The sequence below is a fragment of the Dermochelys coriacea genome, chromosome 12 (assembly GCF_009764565.3).
Source record: "Dermochelys coriacea isolate rDerCor1 chromosome 12, rDerCor1.pri.v4, whole genome shotgun sequence".
Taxonomy (NCBI): domain Eukaryota; kingdom Metazoa; phylum Chordata; order Testudines; family Dermochelyidae; genus Dermochelys; species Dermochelys coriacea.
This window is the reverse complement of record NC_050079.1, coordinates 35,597,139-35,619,819: the sequence shown is the minus strand read 5'-3', so window position 1 is coordinate 35,619,819 and position 22,681 is coordinate 35,597,139. Positions and strand designations below refer to the sequence as shown.

At 40.6% G+C, this 22,681-nt stretch overlaps 1 protein-coding gene across 2 annotated transcripts in view; it reads right to left on the bottom strand.

Moving 5' to 3' along the window:
• The window catches only part of ATP2C2 (ATPase secretory pathway Ca2+ transporting 2), a 43,048-nt gene that overhangs the window by 11,396 nt on the left and 8,971 nt on the right, over positions 1–22,681 (bottom strand). Inside the window, exons 2-16 of one of the 2 annotated variants that reach the window (XM_038368775.1) lie at positions 18,753–18,860; positions 17,083–17,199; positions 15,276–15,365; positions 14,886–14,921; positions 14,715–14,776; positions 11,518–11,626; positions 11,279–11,428; positions 11,102–11,170; positions 10,550–10,625; positions 10,266–10,332; positions 7,686–7,810; positions 4,747–4,844; positions 3,621–3,722; positions 1,872–1,961; positions 129–230 (exon numbers count right to left, since the gene is read on the bottom strand). In XM_038368775.1, coding sequence (XP_038224703.1) covers positions 129–230; positions 1,872–1,961; positions 3,621–3,722; positions 4,747–4,844; positions 7,686–7,810; positions 10,266–10,332; positions 10,550–10,625; positions 11,102–11,170; positions 11,279–11,428; positions 11,518–11,626; positions 14,715–14,776; positions 14,886–14,921; positions 15,276–15,365; positions 17,083–17,199; positions 18,753–18,860 — 1,401 coding nt within the window. The remainder of the gene's footprint in view (positions 1–128; positions 231–1,871; positions 1,962–3,620; positions 3,723–4,746; positions 4,845–7,685; positions 7,811–10,265; positions 10,333–10,549; positions 10,626–11,101; positions 11,171–11,278; positions 11,429–11,517; positions 11,627–14,714; positions 14,777–14,885; positions 14,922–15,275; positions 15,366–17,082; positions 17,200–18,752; positions 18,861–22,681) is intronic. The other variant, XM_038368776.1, reaches the window with a different exon arrangement.

The window sequence follows — 22,681 nt, the reverse complement described above, 5'->3', positions numbered from 1 at the left end:
AATTTATGAACACCATATACCTGTGTCTGAAACCCTTTGTATGGCTGCTGCCTAAGAAACTTCATTTCCATTGATATTCACATACAAGATAGGAAACATGAAACCAGTCTATATAACTATTGTTGTACCTGATTTTTCAGCATGCATTTTACTGCCATCCACTTTTGCTCTGAGCTAAATGGAATTTCCTTCTTTCTTATATAAAGATCTTTTCTATCACTTAATTCCATCTAAAATAAGGAAATTAAGAACATCACTGTAATACAAAACAATGCCAGTTTTTGCACATGCCCTGTATAGCACTTTTACGTACAGTGAGTTACCAACATTAAACAGTGATCACATGACTTTATGCAGTAGTGTTTTACAGATGAGGACAGAGAAGCAAAGAGAGAGATTAAGGCACAGTTTCAGAAGATTTTGCTTATCTGGGCTGCCTAATTTGATATACTTTAAGCCTGTCGGGAGGTTTGTCTAAAAGCTCTGTGCTGGGAATTATTTTGTGGAAGTTCTATGGCTACGCAGAAAGTCAGACCAGAAGATCCCAATAGTCCCTTCTGGCCTTGGAATTTATGAAAAGTCCAATTTTCAGAAGTGATGAGTAGCCATGATGCTCATTGACTTCATCTGAAGTTGTGGATGTTCAACCATGAAATTCAGTGCCTTTGTGTCTTAATCTGGGCACTCAGAAATTAATGGACATTTATGAACATTTAGGCCTATGTAACTTTCTCAAGTCTGTGTCAAAGCTCAGACTAGAACCCAAAATTCCTGACTCCCAGTCTTGTGCTTTAATTACAGGACCATCGTTCTGTTGATTCGTACACATTCCACCCTTCGAAAAAGAGGAAGATTGCAAATAATGGGCAGTGATTTCATTTATTTCTTATAGCCTCAGCTCAGAAAGGAACTAAACTACAAAAAGCCCCCTCAGGGAGTGTTCCTCTAGGGAGCTGACAACTTGAAAAATAATTCAATTGAAAAATACATTCTGTCCAAATTGTGACACATTTGATTCATATTTAACACGCTGAATATCATGTAGTCAAGTAAGCCGTGCCCCACACTGACGTTCCTATATTCCAAAGGTTCCATTTTGGGGTCTGTTTCCTGCCACTCTGGTTTTGACCACTTTGTTTTTAAAAAAAAAAAAAATATCAATCACTCGGCTCTGGTACTTTTCCAAATCACATTGGTAGTATTCACATAGGTGAAAGTGACTACATGAGGTGCAATGCAGTGCTAAATCAGGCCCATTATTTGTGGTGGACAGTATTTTGCACTCTGCACAGGAAGGTCAATAGAACAATCAATAGAGTTCTTTGTTTTTCACAACTGTAGGAAAAAAAGGTAAGGAAGTAACAGATGACAAAAATACAAGAAAACCCTATGCCATGACTTCTAATTTGGCTTGTGTTTGTTCATTTGTCTGCTGTTTCCTCACTGGTGTCCGCAGGACAATGGAAAGGAGTCTGACTTCAGCCCAAAAGAAATCCATTGTGCAGTGTAACTACACAAACCAGCCAAGTAAAACCATTATGGCTATAGCATGGAAATGCTCTGTGAAGGTATTTACCTGTGGCAGCAGGTGTAGATACGTGTGTATGTGAGCTGGGGTAGAGGGGACAAAGATTCTTGCAAGAAGGACCAAAAAGAAGCAAGAAGAATCTGAAGTCAGTCTGTTCAATTACTGACTACAATAGATAGTGTCCAGTGAATTCAGTTTATTTTGCAAGTTTCTGGGTTACTAAAGGATCATATTCTCTTTCTCCCCAGCTCTTATAAGGGAGCTATTATTTTAGCTACCTACACAGAACCTGACCCTAGCTTGAAGAAATCTGCAAAAGACAAACAAATATAAGAAACCCTACCTTCATTGCAAGAGCAATAAGGGCTCCCTCCGTTGGTTGGCCCATCATAGTATTTTTTCTGATAATAGCATTATTAGCTACACAGCCAGCCTAAAAGTGATTTGCATACATTATTTTTATATAAAATATTATACATTACATATCTCCCTCTAATTAACTGGTAAGATATTGCAGAGCTAGAATGGCTGCATTGTGACAGCTTCCTGTTCATGTGAAGGTGAGCTAAACTAAGGAGGTGGGATCCAGACCCAGGATAGGTTAAAACCCAAGGTCAGAATTTGGCATCAAGGTTGAATCTGAGGGCTAAGGGTCAAGTTCAGTGGCACAGCCATCGCATAATATTTTGGATCAAAATACCAGCAATTTCACAAGATGCCTCTTGTACTTTTCCACCAGTTTGAGGAGCTTCCAAATCAATAGAACTGGTAAAAATATTGAATGTTGGGGTATGTAAGGGTTAAGTAAAGACCTGGGTAACTGCTAGCATGGTATTAGGGAGGAAGGCACGGGCAGGCATTGTCTCTTTGCTGGATAGATAAAGTGCTACCCCTCTCCCTTCCCTTCTCTGTGTTAAGGATTGATAAGCGTTGCAGCTGCGTAAGGAATGTGGGGATCTAAAGGATACCTTTTGGGTAAAGCAGTGTTATCTCCCTCTCCCTTCCTTTCCCAGCTACATAAACGAGCTCGGGGTCATGGCCCCTTCCTTCCTTCCCTGCAAACTGCTGATTAGGGGAAACTTGTGGCTACAATTACTGCAAAGAAATGTATCTTCAAAGTAAAAATGTCTGTAGGATATGCTTAATGTTGTAAACAGTAAATAGGGGCAGGAATAATTATATTCCTGGTATGGGTGTTCATATTACTCAATAAGGGTTTTGGAGGCATTGTAGTAAATGTAGGTATTTATATACTAAGTTAGATAAAAGGAGTGTGCTGTAACTAATTCAGTGGTTACTCGACAATTAGGTCGAGGGGAACAAGTATCGCAATAAAGAAGCCCATCTACTCAATCCGCCTCGGGTCCGCCTGTTTCTCTTCTAACATTTAGATATGTCAAATTTTGAAAAATGAACATGCAAATGTTGGACTATGTTTTCATGATTTCCCCCTCTTTGAATCAGCTCTACAAATCCGACCTGGAAAGACTAGTCCCTTCTAATTGTGGCTCTAACATGCAATATAAATCTGAGGGGTGGGTTTGGATCAACCCTTTCCCAAAACTGAAAGGCAATTACATCTGAGGTTCCAGTTCAGGCTATTTGCATATGCAAGTATCCGATTTCCACATACAATTGCGTGTGCAAAATTAGTGGTAAAAATTGCACATGCGCATCTATGAAAATCAGATCCCCAGTACCTTCTGAAATCAATGAAGATTCTGCCTAACCAGCTGGCTGTATTTTGGAATTGCAGCTACTCTATGCAAACAAAAACTAATAAAGTTAGTTGCTCCTTGTTCTATGCATCACCACTGCATAAACTCTTATCCAAAACTGCAAAGCATTTCTGCAAGCCAATGTTTCTGGCTTCTCCCTAGATACTTCTGATGATTGTCACCTGCTATAAACCATTGTCATGTCTTATATAGTAACTGCACAAAACCCTTCTTTAGGTCCTCTTGCTATAGCAAGGACATGTTCAATTAGAGTCAATAAAAGTGCAATTTCAGTAACATTCATCATACAAGGAGAGCATCATAAATTATAATTGAGTGAAAATGGAGTAGTTTGATTCATATTTTCTACTTACCTCCACTAGCTTTCCTACTGAGATATTGGAAAATTCCTTAATAACTTCCTTTGATGGTAACAGACACACACTTCCTTTCTCACTGTATCCAACCCCGCTCACCTGGGGGAAAATAAATTTGGAAGGTGCATACATAAAATTTCCCAATGTCTAGCTGAAATACATGACAATCAATATTTTTGCCTGAGACATCACAACATCTCTGGGGACATTTATGATCTATTTTCAAGGCATGCTGGGATTAATGTGCTTTGCTGGAAGCAATATTTATAGCCAAGGTTGCAAATACTGTAATAATCAAAGTGCAGGTACTATCTAGGGATGAGAAAACTCACTTTGCCGTCTTTCAATCCTATTTGATCATCATGGGCTTTAAAGTTTGGGTACAGTTCAGTCAATGGGCCAAATTCTTAGTTAGGTGCAGCTACATTAGATTTGCCAGCTGGAATACAATATACTAACCTATGCTCCAGTTTTATAATTATTGATCGCTGAAGGTGTGATTCGCCACTGTCTTTTATGGTAGTGGGTAGTTTACACCCACTATGCACTGGTGTGATGACAACATGCAAGGCCATAGCTAATCAGGCCCCATGGCTATTTAAAAAAAAAAAAAACAAAAAACAAAAAACAAAACAAAAAAAAACCCAAACCAAACCAAACCGCATCAAGTCAACCTGCTAGTAAATATTTGAAAATGTTTCTGCTAGAAATGCCAACAGCAGCATTAGCACTGCTGGCAGGACCATCTAAATATTCTAACATTTGTGTTTACGCTCATGATATTGCTTGGAGCTTTGTGTGCAAAGCATATGTGATTTCATCAACCAGGCTCTTTCAAGTACAGCATGCTCATTTTGCGTGAGCAGCTACTGTGACTATGGGGCCTCATTCGGCATTCCTTCAACACCCCACACTCCCGTTCATGTCAGCAGGAATTTCAGATGCACAAGGAATAAGCCCATAGTCTAATATAAATACACGTACATTTAGAACATCTTATATAGGAATTGACCATGCAAAGAACTGAGACTGATGGACAGCCGGGACTGGACCTATGCAAAATTAAATGTGAGCAATCTCTTGTGGGCTTGAACTATGAAGTCTATAATTTCATGGACCATACCTCTGCCTGGAATCCATCTGAGGTTACTAGCTGAGTTACTGTCATCTCATTGGCTGTCAAAGTCCCTGTCTTATCTGAACAGATGACATTGCAGCAACCTGATGGGAAGAAAATTTTTTTTATCAGAACTAATGCAACGTGTAAATGAGCAACTAGATTAGATGCCATAGAAATGTTATAACATGTTACTTGTATGTTACAAACATGAGTCTTTACTGGGCAAAGACCTATGTGAGAGAAAGAACAAAATACAAAATCTGGGTGAATTTTCTAACCCCTTATTAAGGACTATAGAGAAAACCAGTGCAAACATGTCTGTGCCTCTCCAGTGGCTTGATAAGGCATTGTACTACCATGTATATGATTTGGGTTTGGGAGCTGGTAGAAGACAGCTGTTGGAATCGCTCTTGAATATCACATGTTGCATGATTCAGAGAAGGCATTAATTTCTGAGGAAGCGATCAGAAGCAGCAAGATCATGTGCTAATGCAGCAGCTACTGACCAGCTGGGAGGAAATATGGGAATAAAAGATAAAACCCCAGCAGCCTGAGACAGATGGTGAGACAATGGGTGCCCAGGCACCCAAAGACTCACTCAGCAGTGAGGGGGATCCCAACGGCAACAATTTTTGTTTTGGGTCAAGATGCGTTGGAGTCCCTGCTCCACCACAAAACTTTTATGTGACCTTGGGCAAGTCATTTAGCCTCACAGGGTTTGTCTACACTGCAATAAAACACCCACAGCTGGCTTGACTCAGCTAACTCAGGCTTGCAGGACCTGGGCTATAAAATTGCAGTGTAGATGTCTGAGCTCAGACATCTACACAACAATTTTGTAGCCCCACCGCCCAAGCCCCTCGAGTCCGTGTCAGCTGATTCGGGCCATCTGTGGGCGTTTTGGTGCAGTATAGACACACCCTCTGTGTCTCCATTCCCTATTTGTACAATGGGGATAAAAGCTGTTCCCTACCTCACAGGGGTGTTGTGAGGATAAATACATTGAACGTGCTGAGGTGCTTAGTTATGACAATAATGGGGGCCATAAGAGTCCCTAGGGAAGATACAGAGGCAATTCCACATTCAAACTCTGCTTGGAAATAATAAAACATTTAAATACAAATACAATACAATTCAACACAAATTCTGGACCTGATTCTCATTTACACTAATGCCTCTTTGCACTGCACTGACAATGTAAAGCAGATTTAGAGTGGGAGCGAATTAGCCTGATGCCCATTTTAAGGCCAGTTTACACTGCTACAGCAGTACAAAGAGGCTTTCATGTAAAGGAAAATCAGGTCCTCTAATTTTAGTCACTTAAATGAACGGAATCATTTCCATAGGAGGTAGCAAAATGGGTTGAGCTCAGATACGGTGATGATGACGAGGGCCGTATAAGAACCCAGACAGAAGAAAGCAGATTGGCCTGTGATTAAGTTAATTGCAATTTTGAAGGATTAGTGCAGAGCAAATCATTAATCTTTCATTAGTCTGAATTTAATTATTTGCAGAATTAAATAAAAAGTTGAATGAAGGACAAATATGTTCTTTACAAAAGGTTTGTGGACTTGTGTCATTAACAAGTAGGAGAATGTTGCTCCTTGTAATGCTTGGACATTCTTCCAGAGTTCCTAGTTATTGGCTGAAAAGGCCCATTCCGGGCTGGCACTTTTAGAATCCAAATCAATTCTTTATGGGGTTGGGGCAGGCAGCTCCACATGACCTGGCGTTAGAGTCAGTGCTGATAAGATAGAGATAAGGGTGAGAGGACTCTGTTGCTGCTTAGCAAACAGGGACCCTGATCCTGGAGTCCTAACAAGGGCAAAAAGGAACACGACTGCTTTCAATATCAGGGAGATAAACCACCAGGGAGAGAGAAGAGCTATTTAAGCTAAGGACAATGTTGGTGGGAGAACAAATGGGGCTAAACTGGCCATGAATAAAAATTTAGGCTGGAAATTAGAAGGTTTCTTACCATCAGAGGAGTGAGGTACTGGAACAGCCTTTCAATGCAAGTACAGGGGGCAAACCACCTAACTGGTTTTAAGATGGAACTTGATAAATTTATAAATGGGATTACGAGGCAGGATTGCCTGTGATAGTCGGGGACTGGACTCAGAGAGCCAGGAAATCCCTTCCAGTCCCATGTTCCTCAGTCAATGGGAGTTAGATCTGTGTCATAAATGCAGGGTAAGGCTCCACAGTAGCCATGTGAAGCTGCATGATGGTGCCTTGTGGTCCTAGACTTAAAGTCTTAAAATGCATTCCATCATCAGAATGGAGAGTGGTGCTCAATAGAGGAATTTTCATTTCCCTTCATGCAATGCTCCATACTAACCCATGGGGCCTGGGAACCTACTAGGAGACAGTGATTTTGGGGGTGCCATTGTGAAGAGAAGGCAGAGGAATATCAGTGAGGTGGGCAGGTAGACAGGGGAGAACAGCAGTGGAGTTGGCCTATACCATTGTGCCAGTTACTCTAGTGCAGGGGCAGCAGCCGCTTTCCAGCCAGGTACAGAACAGGAGAAGCATATGGACTAACAGAGTGGGAAGGAAGTGAAGAGGTGAGGCCTGGGTGCAGGGGCAAGATAGGCAGGTCTTAGGAGGAGAGAAGAGATGGTCAAGGACTGCCAATTCCAAGGAAAGAAAGGGTGACAACAGCGCATTAGCCATTTGATCTTGGCTGTGTTCCTGGTATGCCACTTTTAGTGGCCCTTGGGAATAAAGGAAGAGGATGAATAATATGGTGGGGGGTGAAGAGGAAGAGAGAGACAATTTGTAAGAATTTGGGTTATTGTGTTGCTCCAGCCCTTGGTTCAAGTCATAACAGTCCGCTGGGTTATCTAAGCAAGCTAGTAGCCAATTTGGTTGCAGATTTGTATAGACTGGACAGATGAATACATGGCTTTGTTTTTGGATGCGACCACCATCAGCCTTACCTAGAGTTTCTACTATGGGTAGCTTCTTCACAATCACTCTTTTCTTGGCCATCCTTAGAACGCCCAGCACCAGCGTCACTGTGACCACAATAGGTAGTCCCTCTGGGATGGCAGCCACGGCCAGGCTGGGTTGCAGTATAGCAAAAGAACAGGTTTCCAGTTACAATGGGTCACACCACAAGGCGCTGCACCCAAGCATACACTCAAACATTGCAAATAAGCATTTCTAGAAGGCATGAATGTCCTCTTGAATGTGACGGTCTGGAATGGAAATCTCATGACTGTTGAATATTAACAGCTCAAATTCCCAATACATAATGCAATATAAATATGTACAATAATCTTCCTCCACATAAATGAGTCTGAAGAGTGAGCACAATTTTGAACATTGCCAGGGATAGTTCATTTCCTTACATCTGGGAATTTGGGATTTTTAATCTCTGAAGATGAAGGTTCAACCTCGCTTGGCAGCATGGTTCAATCATACCCACTGACCTCCTCTCCTAGATGCATCAAAGCTATTCTCAGAGAGAGTTAATTCTATTCTGAGTAGCCTGGACTCCCAAAGGATCTCTTGGTGCCATAGGTTACGTCTACACTACAGCCAGGATCGATGCTCTGAGATCGATCCACTGGCGGTCGATTTAGTGGGTCTAGTGAAGACCCGCCAAATGGACAGCTGATCACTCTCCAGTCGACCCCTGTACTCTACCCCCAACGAGAAGAGTAAGGTAAGTTGACAGGAGAGTTTCTCCTGTCAACCCCCCAGGGTGTAGACCGTGTGATAACTCGACCTAAGGTACATTGACACCAGCTACGTTATTCACGTAGCTGGAGTTGTGTAGCGTAGGTCAACTTACCGCGGTAGTGTAGACATAGCTCTAGTAAACCAGACTGGCATCTGGCACTATGCATAGTTATTCCAGAGAAAATACTGACAATCATTTTATAACCCTCTGTTGTTCTGTAGGCAGGTATGAATGGGTCATAAAGGATATCTGCTGTTATAAGGCAATAAAGGTTTATACTAAACATAAAAACTAACTCAGGATTAAAACATCAGATAAGGCAAACATTTTCAAAAGTGACTACCAATTTTAATTGTCTGAAATTTGACACCCGGAATTCAGGCAACTCGGGTGGGCTCAGTTTCCTGGGGTGATTAGTACTAAGGCTGGCCAGAAAACAACAATTCCATTTTTCAGAAAATGTTGAAACTTTGAAATTTGTTTTCATTCAGATAAAGAGTGAAATGGAGACCTTTGGGGAAAAAATTCAAAAAAAAATGCGAGCAAGAGACCCCAGGATAGGCAATAAACTATTGGTCAGAACACTATCTGGGTCTACTACATCCCAAGTTTCAGCCCAAACTGGAGCCAGTTGGAGCTCTGTGTCTCAGCACCTTTGAAATTCTGAGTCAAGAATTGCTGACAAACTTTTTTTCTCCTTTGTCATCAGTGTCCCCCTAGCCATTGTGAGTATGAAACCAAACTACTTTAGTTTCTTCCATGTTAACCTTCATCTATATTTTTATTTCCACACAGTGCTAGATAATGAGTAATCTTAGAGCTATGGCAACACTTAAGGATCCATTTTCCAAATATTACTCAAACAGTTGGTTTATAGTATTTGACTAAGGGGTTGTGCATGTATTTCCATATGCCCGGCACAAATGTAACATTCCTGGCTTTATAAACAAGTCAGAGAAGGGCTAATATTTGCAGATATAATATTCCTCTTAATTTATAGCATAGACATAAGAATAAAAAAAATGGCCATATTGGGTCAGACCTATCGTCTATCTAGGCCAGTATCCTGTCTTTGACAGTGGCCAGTGCCAGATGTTTCAGAGGAAATGAACAGAAGAGGGCAATTTTGAATGGTTCATCCCCCGTCATCCAGTCCCATCTTCTGGCAGTTGGAGGTTTAGGGACAACCAGAACACAGGGTTGTATCCCTGACCATCTTGGCTAAATAGCCATTTATGAACGTATCCTCCATGAACTTATCTAATTCTTTGTTGAACCCAGTTATACTTTTGGCCTTCACAACATCCCTGGCAATGAGTTCTACAGGTTTACTGTACATTGTGTGAAGAAGTGCTTTCTTGTGTTTGTTTTAAAATTGCTGCCTACTAACACTTAGCAGGACTTTTATGGCAGGGATCGAGGAAGGCTACGCTTATGTGGATGTCTTCCAAGGCACTGCTCAGTGGAAATATGTTCATGGCAGAATTCGGACATTAGTGAAATAATGCACTTAAACGTACCAGTCTGTTTCCCCCCCCAAAATAAAACAAAACAAAAACAAAAACAACCTTCAGCTTTCTTTTGTTCCTTCATTTCCCATTAAATGAATAGTAAGGTCAGATTCCATATTCACTGAAATCAATAGCAGAACTCCCATTGGCTTCTGTTGTGCAGAACCAAGCCCCATATTAAGAGACTAACACAAGTACCGAGTTTCCTCCCCCCCCCCCAGAAAAAAGACCCTTCCATTGTCTCAAGCAACCTCTTAAATGCAACCACTCAGCAGGACGTGTTTCACTGTAATAATAAAAGAGTTCTTTCCAATCCTCACCTCACTCCAATAGTGAACATACTGAGAAGATGCTTTCCTTGCAACCAGCCGATCAGCATTATTAAACCTAGGAGAAGGGGGGAAAAGCCTGCTGAAAAATGGAAGTTAAGGATCTCTGAGGGATTTCAAGATATCTTTCATCTCAAGGCATTGCAGGCTGGACACTCAAAAAACTGAGTCACTCCACGTGAAAGGGCCCTTTTGAAAAAGTTGCTCCAAGTACACCGGAATACATTCATAATGGAATGCATCATAGGTTATACAGAGCATTCGGGCAAACTCACCAATTATGCAAAAGGAGAAAAGGGTAAGCTGTTTCCCCAGTTTATCCATGCTTTTCTGTAGAGGTGTTTTAGGGGTCTGGAAATGTGAAGAGAAAAAAACAAAATTGGTTTCTGTTATGTAAAATGAGGTGTGCGAGTAGAATCAGTAACAATAAATACAGCCATAATTATCATCACTGGAGCAACCCTAAACTTAGATCGGGGGCTTATTGTGCAGGCACTGTACATCATATACATAGTGAGAGAAAAATGTCCATTAAAGAGAGAGTTTATAATCTCAAAAGACAAGACAGAAGCATTAGACAGTTCACAGACGGGGACCTGAGGCATAGAGAGAATAAGTAACATGCTCAAAGTCTCAAAGTTTGTGGCAGAGCTGGGACTTGAACCCAGCTCTCTTAAATCCTACTGCAATGCCTGAAGCTCATGACCACCCTACCTACAAACAGCCATTTGACCTCCAGTATTTGAGTAACAATGCGGAGACTTGGGTCCCATGACAGTACCACACAGCACTGTACCAACAAAACAAACAGAATTCTTGTCCCTTACCTCTTCCGCTTGCATCAATTTAAACACCTCTCCAAACTGTGAGTTTTCGCCAGTTCCGATAACTATCCCCTGGATTAGGAAAATAGCAATGAGAATCATGCAAAATACTGACCTTACTTAAAAGATTCTCTAGCTATTATCTAGAGGTGGATGATATGGAGAGTATATAGCACTCACTTTTCCCTTTCCATATCGCACCAGTGTTCCCATGAAAACAACATTACTCAGTGTTGTTAGGTCTCCAGCTTCCAGTAAGGGGTCATCAGTCTTACTGCAAGGCTCAGCTTCTCCAGTAAAACTGGATTCGTCCACCAACAGGTCTGTAACCTAATTAAAAATGTAACTTTGTGTAGAGCCTTTATAACAACATAGACTAGCAAACCAATGTTATCATTTATGTGTGAGCTGGTGTTTACCTCTATCAGTCTGATATCTGCAGGAATCCTGTCTCCCATAGAAAGACACACAATGTCTCCTGGGACCAAGTCTCGGGCGAGAAGATGCTGCAGTTTTCCTTCCCTTATGCTGCATTACATTGAGAAAATGATACTATTTAAATAGGCCAAACAGCATACCAGGCAAATATAAGGACCAGGTCCTTGCCCCAGAGATGATCCAATCTAAATAAGAGTTTATCATCTAACTAAGAATGAGGAAAAAAGATTATATTCCTACCCTGAATTTAGTTTTAATGCACAAACAGATGGGTGGATTATGGAAGCTTTAGATTTCAGTAATAATGTACATTTAACCTGAATATCCTGAATTGGAGTGCTTTCCCGCTGTTTGAACTTCAAAGACTGCTTACAGGCAGATGCAAAAGACCATCATACTTGGCAAGCTGTTTAAAGGTAGAATTACCGTTTGTGTTTTTCCATGTTGATGTAATAAATGTTCACCTTTGAAAGGATTAGGTGCCTACTCTGTGAAATTCACTGGAGGAAATAGGCGAAGGTAACCAGAGTATTTGTAAGGTACAAAGTTCTAAGACCATTGAAGTAGAAAAGGCCAGGCCTCGTTTTTGACACAATAATTATAACCTCAACATGAACCATTTATTTGTATTGGTCATGATAGAGCTGATTATCAAGGATACAAGTGTAACGTTGCACTCCATATGCTTTATGAATGTGAAAATGATGCAACTGGAATATGCTTTATGCAAAAGGTCTCTTGTAAGGCGTCATTACAAAGGTTATAACCTACTGAATATATTCATCCTATTTGTATGAATGTATCATTCTTGTATCTGAAGCTAGAAATATGAAGTATAACTCTAAGGTCCTATTCTAATTATGCAAAGTGTTGACCATTAATGGTGGTTTAAAAATCTTGATAGCTCCCATTGACTAGGACAATTGGTTGTAAAAGGCTTTGTTTACTTGCAAACCTCCTAGAGTACGTGTGGGCCAGCCCTGGAGAAATGGAGACTAGAGGTATCACAGGACATGTGAACATGTCACATGATACTGGAATCCATTTTAAACCTGGTGCTTTTCCATTTAGAAGGAGGGGTGGGGACCCAGAAAGACAAAAGATTCCCGCCTTGTGCCAAATCTATAAAAGGGGTTGGAACAAAACAAAGGTGGCTGCCAGTCATGAGAAATCCCCTAGCTACCACCTAAGCTGGAACTAACAAGGACTGTACCAGGATTGGGCCCAGACTAGGAAGGAGTCTAGTCTGTGAAAGAAGCATATTGGAACACCTCCAAGGGGGATATTTACCTGTAATCAGTTTCTTAATGTATTAGGCTTAGGCTTGCGTGTTTTGTTTTATTTTGCTTGGTAACTTACTTTGTTCTGTCTGTTATTACTTGAAACCACTTAAGTCCTACTTTTTATAATTAATAAAATCACTTGTTTATTGATGAACCCAGAATCAGTGATTAATACCTGGGAGAGCAAACAGCTGTGCATATCTCTCTATCAGTGCTATAGAGGGCAGACCATTTATGAGTTTACCCTGTATAATGCTTTATGCAGAGTAAAATGGGTTTATCTGAGGTTTGGATCCCATTGGGAACTGGGTGTCTGGGTGCTGGAGATAGGTGACCTGCTGAGCAGTTTTTGGTTAAAGTCTGCAGCTTTGGGGGGCATGGCCCAGACTAGGTCTGTGTTGCAGCAGGATAACAACACAGTGTCTGGCTCAACAAGACAGGGTTCTGGAGTCCAAGCTGGCAGGGAAAATGGGCTCAGAGGAAACCTCAGCACATCGGTGACAGTCCCAAGGTGGTCTCTGTGACCGAACCCATCACAATAAGTAGTAAAAGGCTTTTTGTAATCTAGAAAGTTGATCCTTAACACTAAAGCAGTCAGACCAATAAGATTTGATACACTATACAACATAACGGACACAAATATAGTCAAACTATATCATATGCAGAGAAACATTTTTAGACTCAGCATGTGCAAAGAATGCATGTATTGACATATGGTTAATTTATGCCCCAATATCGTGCATGTGCATGTAAATTGGGTGTTTGCACATGCACATCAGCAGACAGGTGTCAACTTGGGTGTATGCAAATCCCTAATATGCACACCAATGGGCCAGGTCCTTCAGTCCATTAGTGTTGCTTTTTGTGGATCTCCCAAGCTACAGGTACCCTAATGCCAGAAAATATGGCCAGTGGGGGATTCCCCCTGTACTGGGGAATCATCAGATAGTGTAAACTTGCTGTAGTGACTCCTTTGCCAGTCTCTCCAGCTTCCAGTTTAGGGGAGTTGTATCCAAGGAAAAGGGGAAATGTCTGGGCTTACACTTACACTTCAGGAATTTCTAGATGATGGATTTATCCTTTGGGTTGGGGGTGGGGGTGGGGGTCGCTGGCAGCTGGTACTACTCAGAGCAGCCTTCAGTACATATGAATTACAGATAGCAGTGGTGCAAAGATGGTACAGGGGGGATTAGTTCAAGGATTCAGTCACAAGGCCAAAAAAACCCAAAAGGAAATGGAAATAAGATAGATTTGTATAAATAGGACGAGAAATCCTACTTCCCTTCCCCTCCCAGCGCACATTAGTGGGGGTTGGGAAGCCTAACAAATACGGTAGGATCATTTCTCAGTCCATCGGGCACAAATGCCAACCTGGGATTGATGGTTATTTCCATATGCTCACTGGCAAAAATTTGTTTATTGCACAACTCAGAAACCAATATTTGATTTGCAGGTGTAGCTAGACTCTCAATCTTATTGACTGAAGCTAGCTCGTCCCTTTGATCATGTGTAAGCCACCTTTGGCTACACGCATATAAACCCCATGCTAATCACCAGTGCTCAAACCCAGGAACTTAAGCACCGAAACACGAACTTCAGCCATCTCTGATAAAGGAGAATTCCTGCAACTGTGAACACCAGGGCAAGTCACAAGAGGGAGGTATATGAAGTGGGCTGTAGCCCACAAAAGCTTATGCTCAAATAAATTTGTTAGTCTCTCAGGTGCCACAAGTACTCCTGTTCTTATTACCAGCTGGACACCCATAAAATGACCCATCCAAAGACAGTTATCAGCAATTCATTATATGCACAAGCATCAGAATTGTTGCCTTCGTTATCTGGCTTCTTCCCCACAACCTGAACTAGAAGAAAATGAATAGCTATGCATGACTTACCAGTTACATTCTGGGGGGACTAGTTTGTTGAGCTCTTCCAAAGATTTTTCAGAGCGATACTCCTTATGAGAGAGCAGCATAAAACTAAGTTACAAAAGCAGGATTACTTCAAATGGGCCATAAACTGAGATGCAAAGCTATGCTGCAAAATTAAGGATTCTTAGGATGTACCTGAATGAAGGCCACCGTAACCACAATTATTACTGCCTAAAGAGAAAGAGGTATTAAATTCATGGGCATGTTAACTGCAGCTAATGCAGAGCTTGCCTTACAGGTGATTCTGAGATTCTAAGGCCAGAAGGTTCTAAGGCCACTGTAATCATATAAGTCTGACCCTGTGTATAACACACACCATAGAACTCCCCCAAAATAATTCCTAGACCAGCTCTTTTAGAAAAAAACATCCAATCTCGATTTTAAAATGGCCAGTGATGGAGAATCCTCCATAAACCTGATCCACTGATTAATTACCCTCACTGTGAAAACTGTATGCCTTATTTCCTGTCTGAATTTGTCTAGCTTCAATTTCCAGGTGATTCCACTTCCAGGTGAATAACTTACCATTGCAATACTCACACCATCCTCATATTCTTTAGTAATTACACTTACTAAAGCAGAAGCCAGCAGCAAAAGAATGAGCGGATTCTTAAACTAAAAAATAAAATAAAAATAGATTTTTTTGTTTCAAAAAAACATTTTATTTAAGAAAAATAATGCTCATTAGTTTACACTTAGTGACACAGTTTAATGCTGGACTTCTTTACAAATAAGAAGAAACATCTAATTGATACAAAGAATTCCTTTAATTAGTGCTACTGCATCATTCTTGCAAATAAATAGGAACTGTTGGATGCTCGGGTCTTTTGAAAATATGGCCACTTACTTATTCAGGGACCTAAATATGGATTTAGGAGCCTAATTTTAAGCTTCTATTTGTGAAAATCTTGATCTCACTTAGTAACCATTAGAAGTGATGTAATTGAGTTAAGTAAGAAAGAAAAAAAAAAAAAAGAAACAAAAACTCCATTTCCCCCCACCCCCCTCCAATGGGTTATGAAGATGCATCTTAGAGGAATTCGGGCTTGAGCCAGCTCCCATTGAAGTCAATCGTGAAACTCAAGTCCTTAGTCCTCATTCTTAACAAAAGATTAGTCATAGATGCATAAAATACCATACAGTAAGTGAAAGGAGCCAGGCCACTGTGAAATATAAAAATGTATGTTACAGGTAATTCAAATTTATCAGTGTGAATTGTGTACTCCAACAAGTAACACTTCCAAGGAGACTGAAGGATTGTTAGAGAGCATGACTGTACTAAAAAATCCATTCTATACCCTCAAAAGAAAATCCCTTGCTAAAAGGGTCAAGCAGGTGGGGAGCAAAGCACCAATGTGTCATTTTTAATTAGGCACAAAGAATGCTTTAGAAACAAGTGTAGAAAATTCACTGATGGTTCTATGAAGCTGCTGAAAGGACACTAAATAAGGGGAGGGGGGGAGAGAAAAATAAGTGAAATAAAAATGAACCCTTAAATAAAACAAAATTTACAATCCTTAGGATCCATCTAAAGTGCAACCAGAGGCAAAACTGATAAGTAAGAAAATCACAACAATCAATCTCTATCAAAAAATAATCCCTGTTCTGGTAAAAGCTCCAAGACACAGATGAAAGTTACATTCAGCTTGTGAGATCCGTTCATAAACGCGAGATTCCATGTGCACCTAATGAAGCCTAGGAAGAATAAGATTAAAGACACCACCTCGATAGTTTGTTTCTTGCATTATTTGAATCACTCAATCTTCAAAGTGATATCACAATATTGCATTTCTTACTCTAGCACAAGAGCTGAAGTTAACTTTCATCTGAGTTTTAAACAGTTCATCCTTTTTTGCTGAAGATTTAGTGCTCATCAGTTTCATTCACTGAACTGTGTCGTAACTGAAATCAGAATATACTCCAGTTATCACTTTCTTTATACAACCTTTCATTTTTTAAATCACTGGCCCGAGAAGGAAATGAATATTGTTATCGTTATGCAACTGGTGCAAAGAATGATAAGGCTCTTGATTTATACAGTGTACAGCATCTTAAGAAATGGGTGGATCTTTAAATCTATCTCCACATAATGCAAGATCATGGTTTATGTTTGTAATGATTTCCCCCTAGGCTCAGTGAGTCCCTGTGTCTCTATGCAGAGCTCATTACTGGATTGGGGCCACAGGAATAAAAGCCACACAATTTCTAATATATGGAAGCACTAAGATTCAATCAGAACAGATTTTCTTCACTGTTGAGTACTACTGCACACTGCACAAATGCGAAACCACCTTTTAATGGGCTGCACCATAATTACACATGTAATCCTTACCTGGTCTAGATATTTCTTCCATATAGGTTCTGTATTGTCTACTGTAAACTCATTCCAGCCATGTGTTATTCTGCGTTGTAGCACTGAAAACTCCGAGAGTCCAGTTTGTAAATCAACCTGGAGGGAGGTTAAAATCAGTGTAAAATCATTGAGGAAAACCGCATCATGCAATCAAGCTGCATTAAAAGTAATAAATACGTTTGGCCACAAGTTCAGATCTAATATTTGACCAAGTCTTATGGCTTGCCTTTGTCTATGTGGGGAGTATGACACTGACCAAATATCCAGAATGATCAGACATGAAAAACAACAATAAAAAAGAACCACTGCTTTTGTACCAACTACAAATCTTTGGAGGCTACTATCATAAATCCAGCAGAGGGAGCACAAATTCATTAACAAATCCCATTTCCAGATTTGTGATGCCATTTGACGAATGACAAAATAAAAACCAACTAAGTAACTAACTAACTTCTGGGTTGACTAGAAACACAAGAAAAAAAAATAATCAATGTTTTGCCAAGTTAAAAAAAAAAGAAAACAAACAAGGAAATAAATTGGGTCTGCAAGTTTGAGAGATGGCAGTAGTGGAGAATAAACTAAAAATTAAAAACTAAATAAAATACTTAGTAAAACAATATTCCCTGGTTCCTAGCTTTAGTGGATCAACATTTCCTAGATTTCTATCCTCCAGCATATTCTTTTCATACATATATGATCATGTATATATTCCTTACAGCATATTATTAGTTTTTGCCCATTGCAAACTGTAATATAAATTGAGTGTTTAAAATATTCCTCCAGAGGCAGAATGCAACCCAGTGTTCCTTTCAGGGAAGTGTATATGAGTACATTCCCCCACATCATCCCTTACACATGGCTACGTGTAAATCACATGATCCAGGCCCAGGGAAAACCCCATTAGATGATTCCCTGAAACATCAATGGTTCTAGAGCCACAAGATGAATATTATTGATTTAGATGCTTGGAATGCTGTGGGACTAAGGGAAGAAAATGGGACCATAGGAGTGTAAACTGGGTATAAACTGGACATGAATGAATTTAGGCTGGAAATTAGAAGGTGGTTCCTAACCATCAGAGGAGTGAGGCTGTGGAGTAGCCTCCCAATAGGAGTAGTGGGGGCAAACCACCTATCAGGTTTTAAGATGGAGTTTGACACATTTATGAAAGGGATTACATGACAGGGTTGCCTGCAATAACCAGGGACTGGACTTGATGATCCAGCAGGTCCCTTCCAGTCCTGTGTCCTATGTCCACTAAGATTGTCAAACCTGAAGAGCTGTGGATCTTGCATGCAAGTTTGCAGAATTGTACTAAATCCTCCACTCTTTGGTGATGGACCAAGCACAGTTAGTTGTCTGTGCTGCCCAAGCTTTAACTCAAGTCATTTGCAGTTCAGAGGTTCACTTAACTCACCATCATCACTGATCGGAACAAAAGTAAATCAATTATTTAACTGTTAAGTCTCAGAAAGCCACCCAAATGAAAAGGACATATCTGAACCCCATCTGACGCATGAGGAAGTTTGCATCTAAAACTAGATATGAATTTCGCAGCTTAGCTCCCTCTTGGAACAAAATAATGTGGGATATTGGGATGAGTCCGTATTTCCACAAAGTGTGGTTATGCATTATGTAATGATCCTTACATGTAAACTTTTTGCCAAGTCTTCTTTATGGCATTTGCAAGCTTCTTTGGGGGGCAGAGCTTTCACTTCTTTCTCTTGTTCAATTGCTGTCAACTCCGGTTCATCTGTCTGAGTAATATAGATAATGCAGTTGTTATGGAAGAACATAGCTAGTACAGTCATTTCATTAGTTTTTTGGTTCCTCCTTTTATTTGGCCTCTCTTCCCTTATCCTTCAGTTATAGGTCTTCACGCTTATCTAACAAGCTAAATAATTAACCCCTGCAACCCCTCTCCCTCTCCTGTGGCAGGTACATATTATCATCCGATGAAGTGAGCTGTAGCTCACGAAAGCTTTTGCTCAAATAAATTTGTTAGTCTCTAAGGTGCCACAAGTACTCCTTTTCTTTTTATTATCATCTCTGTTTTACAGATGGGGAAAGTTAAGGCAGAGAGGTTAAATTATTTGTCCAAGACCACAGAGGTAGTCAGTGTCTGAACTGGAATGGCTGATCTGACCACTCAATCATGCCTATAACTCACAAGTTGTTATGCTCCTGAGAGAGGATACAGATCTCCCTTATACTATGTGTGTGCACACATGTGTCCATTTTATGTTGGAAGTGGAAACTTATTCTCCAATGATTCCAGGAAATCAGCCCATACTAAGGGAAGAGGGGAGGAGAAAGAAAAAGTAAGTAAGTATCAAGTGAATACTTTGGTAAATGCTGAGAAAAACAGCCAGCCGCTTGGCAGTAGTTTCAGGGAGAAGTAGGAAGGGTGTTGCACACAATGGGCTGGAGAAGAAAGAGGCAGAAGGTGAACATGGCCAAGTCTAGTTTCAGAGTCTTTCCCCCAAATAACCAGAAATCCTTCTTGGTACAGAAGAGAGAAGCTGTTCCTGGGAAAGAGAGCTGGTGATTTATTTTAGAATCAGTTCAAATTAAAGCTCCTTAATGAAGTCCTCGGGAGATGCCTGATGCAAGGAATTGCCAGGCAACCAAGCCAAAAATGGTGCATGTCTGCAGAAATCACTCAGGAAGTGGAGAAGACTGCTGCTTCCAAGAGAAAAAAAGACCCACCTTCCTAGGAGACTGCCCTCTTTCCATGTGCTTTTTTTTTTTTTTTTTTTTTTGAAAATTAGGTGCAGCTGTTCTGCTTCCTGAGTAAGCTCTTCTGGGTCTTAGCTCAGATGTTGCCTCCCTTCATTAGGGATGCTGGGACATGGATATTATGGGTACGGTTCCTGAAGGGTCTGAGCCACTCACACAGGTGGTCCTGTGGACCACAGAAGCACACTGCACCATGTTCATGGAATGGTGTCAGCTCCTGGGACCCAAATCATATTGCTTTTCTGGTTAGCTGTATCTGTTCCTTTGTACTTCTACAGATCCCCAGTTCCTCTGATGTCAGCTTCACTCATTACAGGCTCCAAGTTTTTGATTAAGCAAAACATCTGCAAATGACAAAACACTTTTCATTGGTGCCATACTGTCATTTAACAGTGCTAAATATGAGTCTGAATCCACAGCCTTTTTTAGTTGCCACATTATTATAAACACCATTTTCCACCAGCCCCTTGAATTGCTAACAAGCTTCTAAACTCAAACTTCACTGCAAACTGCTTAAACTCATGTCCACTCAAGTGCAGCCCACACTGTCTGTTGGTAGGAGAAAGCTCTCCCACCGACAAAAAACTTCCACCCACACTGAACGGTGATAATGTTGTTGGCAGAAGAGCGCTCCTGCTGACAAAGTGCTGTTCACACTGGTGCTTTTCATCTGCGAAACCTGTGTCTTTCAGGGTGTGTGTTTTTTTCCACACCTCTGAACGACAAAAGTTTTGTCGTTCAGTTGCCACAAAATCTTACAGTAAAGCTATTTCAGAGAAGTGAGAATAAGTCATGAATGAGGGCATAGTTTTTTCCAGGCAACATAAACAAATCTATGCCCTACTTTGCTCCAATGGGGCCAATTTTTCCTATGCCACCAACATGGGCTCTTTTGCTCGACTTCATCTGTATTTTTAGCATTTGTGACAAGGCTTGAAAACTTCCTCAAAGCACTGTTAATTTGAGGCCAATCTCTTAGATTTTAGTCTCTAAATGACCTCCATGTATCCTTTTTAACATATTTTTCTCTAACATCTTAACAATCACCATCCTAGTGTTGTTCAACGAAATCCTACCGTGGACTGAGAGCTCTTCCTGAATCGGTGATAGGGCCTAGGAACATGCTGTCCCAGTCACCCTGTGCTAGTAGCTTTAATCACTTTCTGCAGGTTCTCATCCTGAGCTGCTGCTCTGATAATCACAGTCCACATGGCCTGTGAGACCAGAGAGCTTTCTTTTAAAATCAAATTGACATGCATAATGGCTAGCTCTGGACTTTGCTCCCCGGTACCTTGGCTGAATGCTCTCCAGAGTGTGTCTGCTCCCACCAAATCTCTCCCAGATTTGTATTTGATTTGAAAATCATACATTTGTAAGTGAAAAACTAAGATCTGTATTCTCAGCGGGTGGGAGAAGGGGAAGGGAAGGGCCCTTTTGGCAATAATAAGCAGTTTATGGTTTACTATATCTTCATCCAGTATTTTCCACGGCATGCATCTGATTAGCCCACGAAAGCTTATGCTCAAATAAATGTGTTAGTTTCTAAGGTGCCACAAGTACTCCTCGTTCTTTTTGTTTATGGTCAGTTTCAGCTAACACTGTCCTCCCGTAAATGAAGACATGAAACGTTTTACACACATGGACTAAGGTCAAAGCCTTTTTCTCTGAGCATATCAACACTCAATTTTTGTTAGTGCCTTTGACGCATAAGCCACTTGATCTCCAGTATTTGAGTATGGTCCAGTTTTGACCATACTGCTTTAAGAGGAATTCATTGATACCCCACCCCCTTTGGAGTCATCCAAGGATAACTTGGCACAAGCGATATACTAACTATGGTGGCTTTATGCTGCCATAACTTATGTCGACCCAAGCTTGTAGCGTAGACCTGGCTGTAGTGCTTACTGTCATAGTACCTTAGGACTGGGGCCTCTTAAATTAACTCATTCAGTTTCTCAAAACTCTTTATTAAGAGTTGCATCCCAAGTCTATTGGATATCATTGTGCAGCAGCACTCACAGGTTGCTGGTTCGGGCAGCTAGATTAGGCACACATTTCGTTACTATATCAGTGTCCAGATAAGTCATCAGTTCTCCTTTGTCCTTTAATTTGTTGACTCTCTCAAAGGCACTCAGATACCACCCCAATGAAAGCTGGACAAGCCCCTACATGGATAGATAGAAATAATATTGCTAGAGAGAAACAGCATGATTTTCCTTTACAGAAATAGTGGTGGTTAGGCAATGTCATGTTCATTATTATTAATAAGTATTATTTGTATTACAGTAGGCTTTAGACACATTAGTCGAGAACAGGAATCCATTGTGCTGGAAACTTTACATAAACATATAGTGATAGACAGTACCTTTACAATCTAAACAGGCAATCCAAACAAAGGGTGGAGAAGGAAACTGAGGCACAGAGAGGGAAAGTGACTTTCTCAGAGTCACACAGCTGATTAATGTCAGAGCCAGATATAGAACCCAGGTCACCTGAGTCAATCCAGTGCCTTATGTAGATGTTTTATAATATCTATAATTATAATTCACTCACTCCTTTTAATAAGGTGGAGAAATGTCAGACCCACTGATTTGAAATTTGAGCTACTGATTTGAGCTATACGTTTTTTATTTTGCTGATATATAAAAGTTATAAGTTTTGCTTAAATAAACTGTACTGTAACAAAGGCACAATTATTAAAATGAGTTCATCTGCATGTATTGGGACATGCCACTCAGTAAATACAGAATGGCTTTGCAAGACAAAGATCACAGTGTTTGAAATGAGTTGGCATGTGCTAGACTAGCATGTAGCTACAACCTACTTAAATACAATAAAG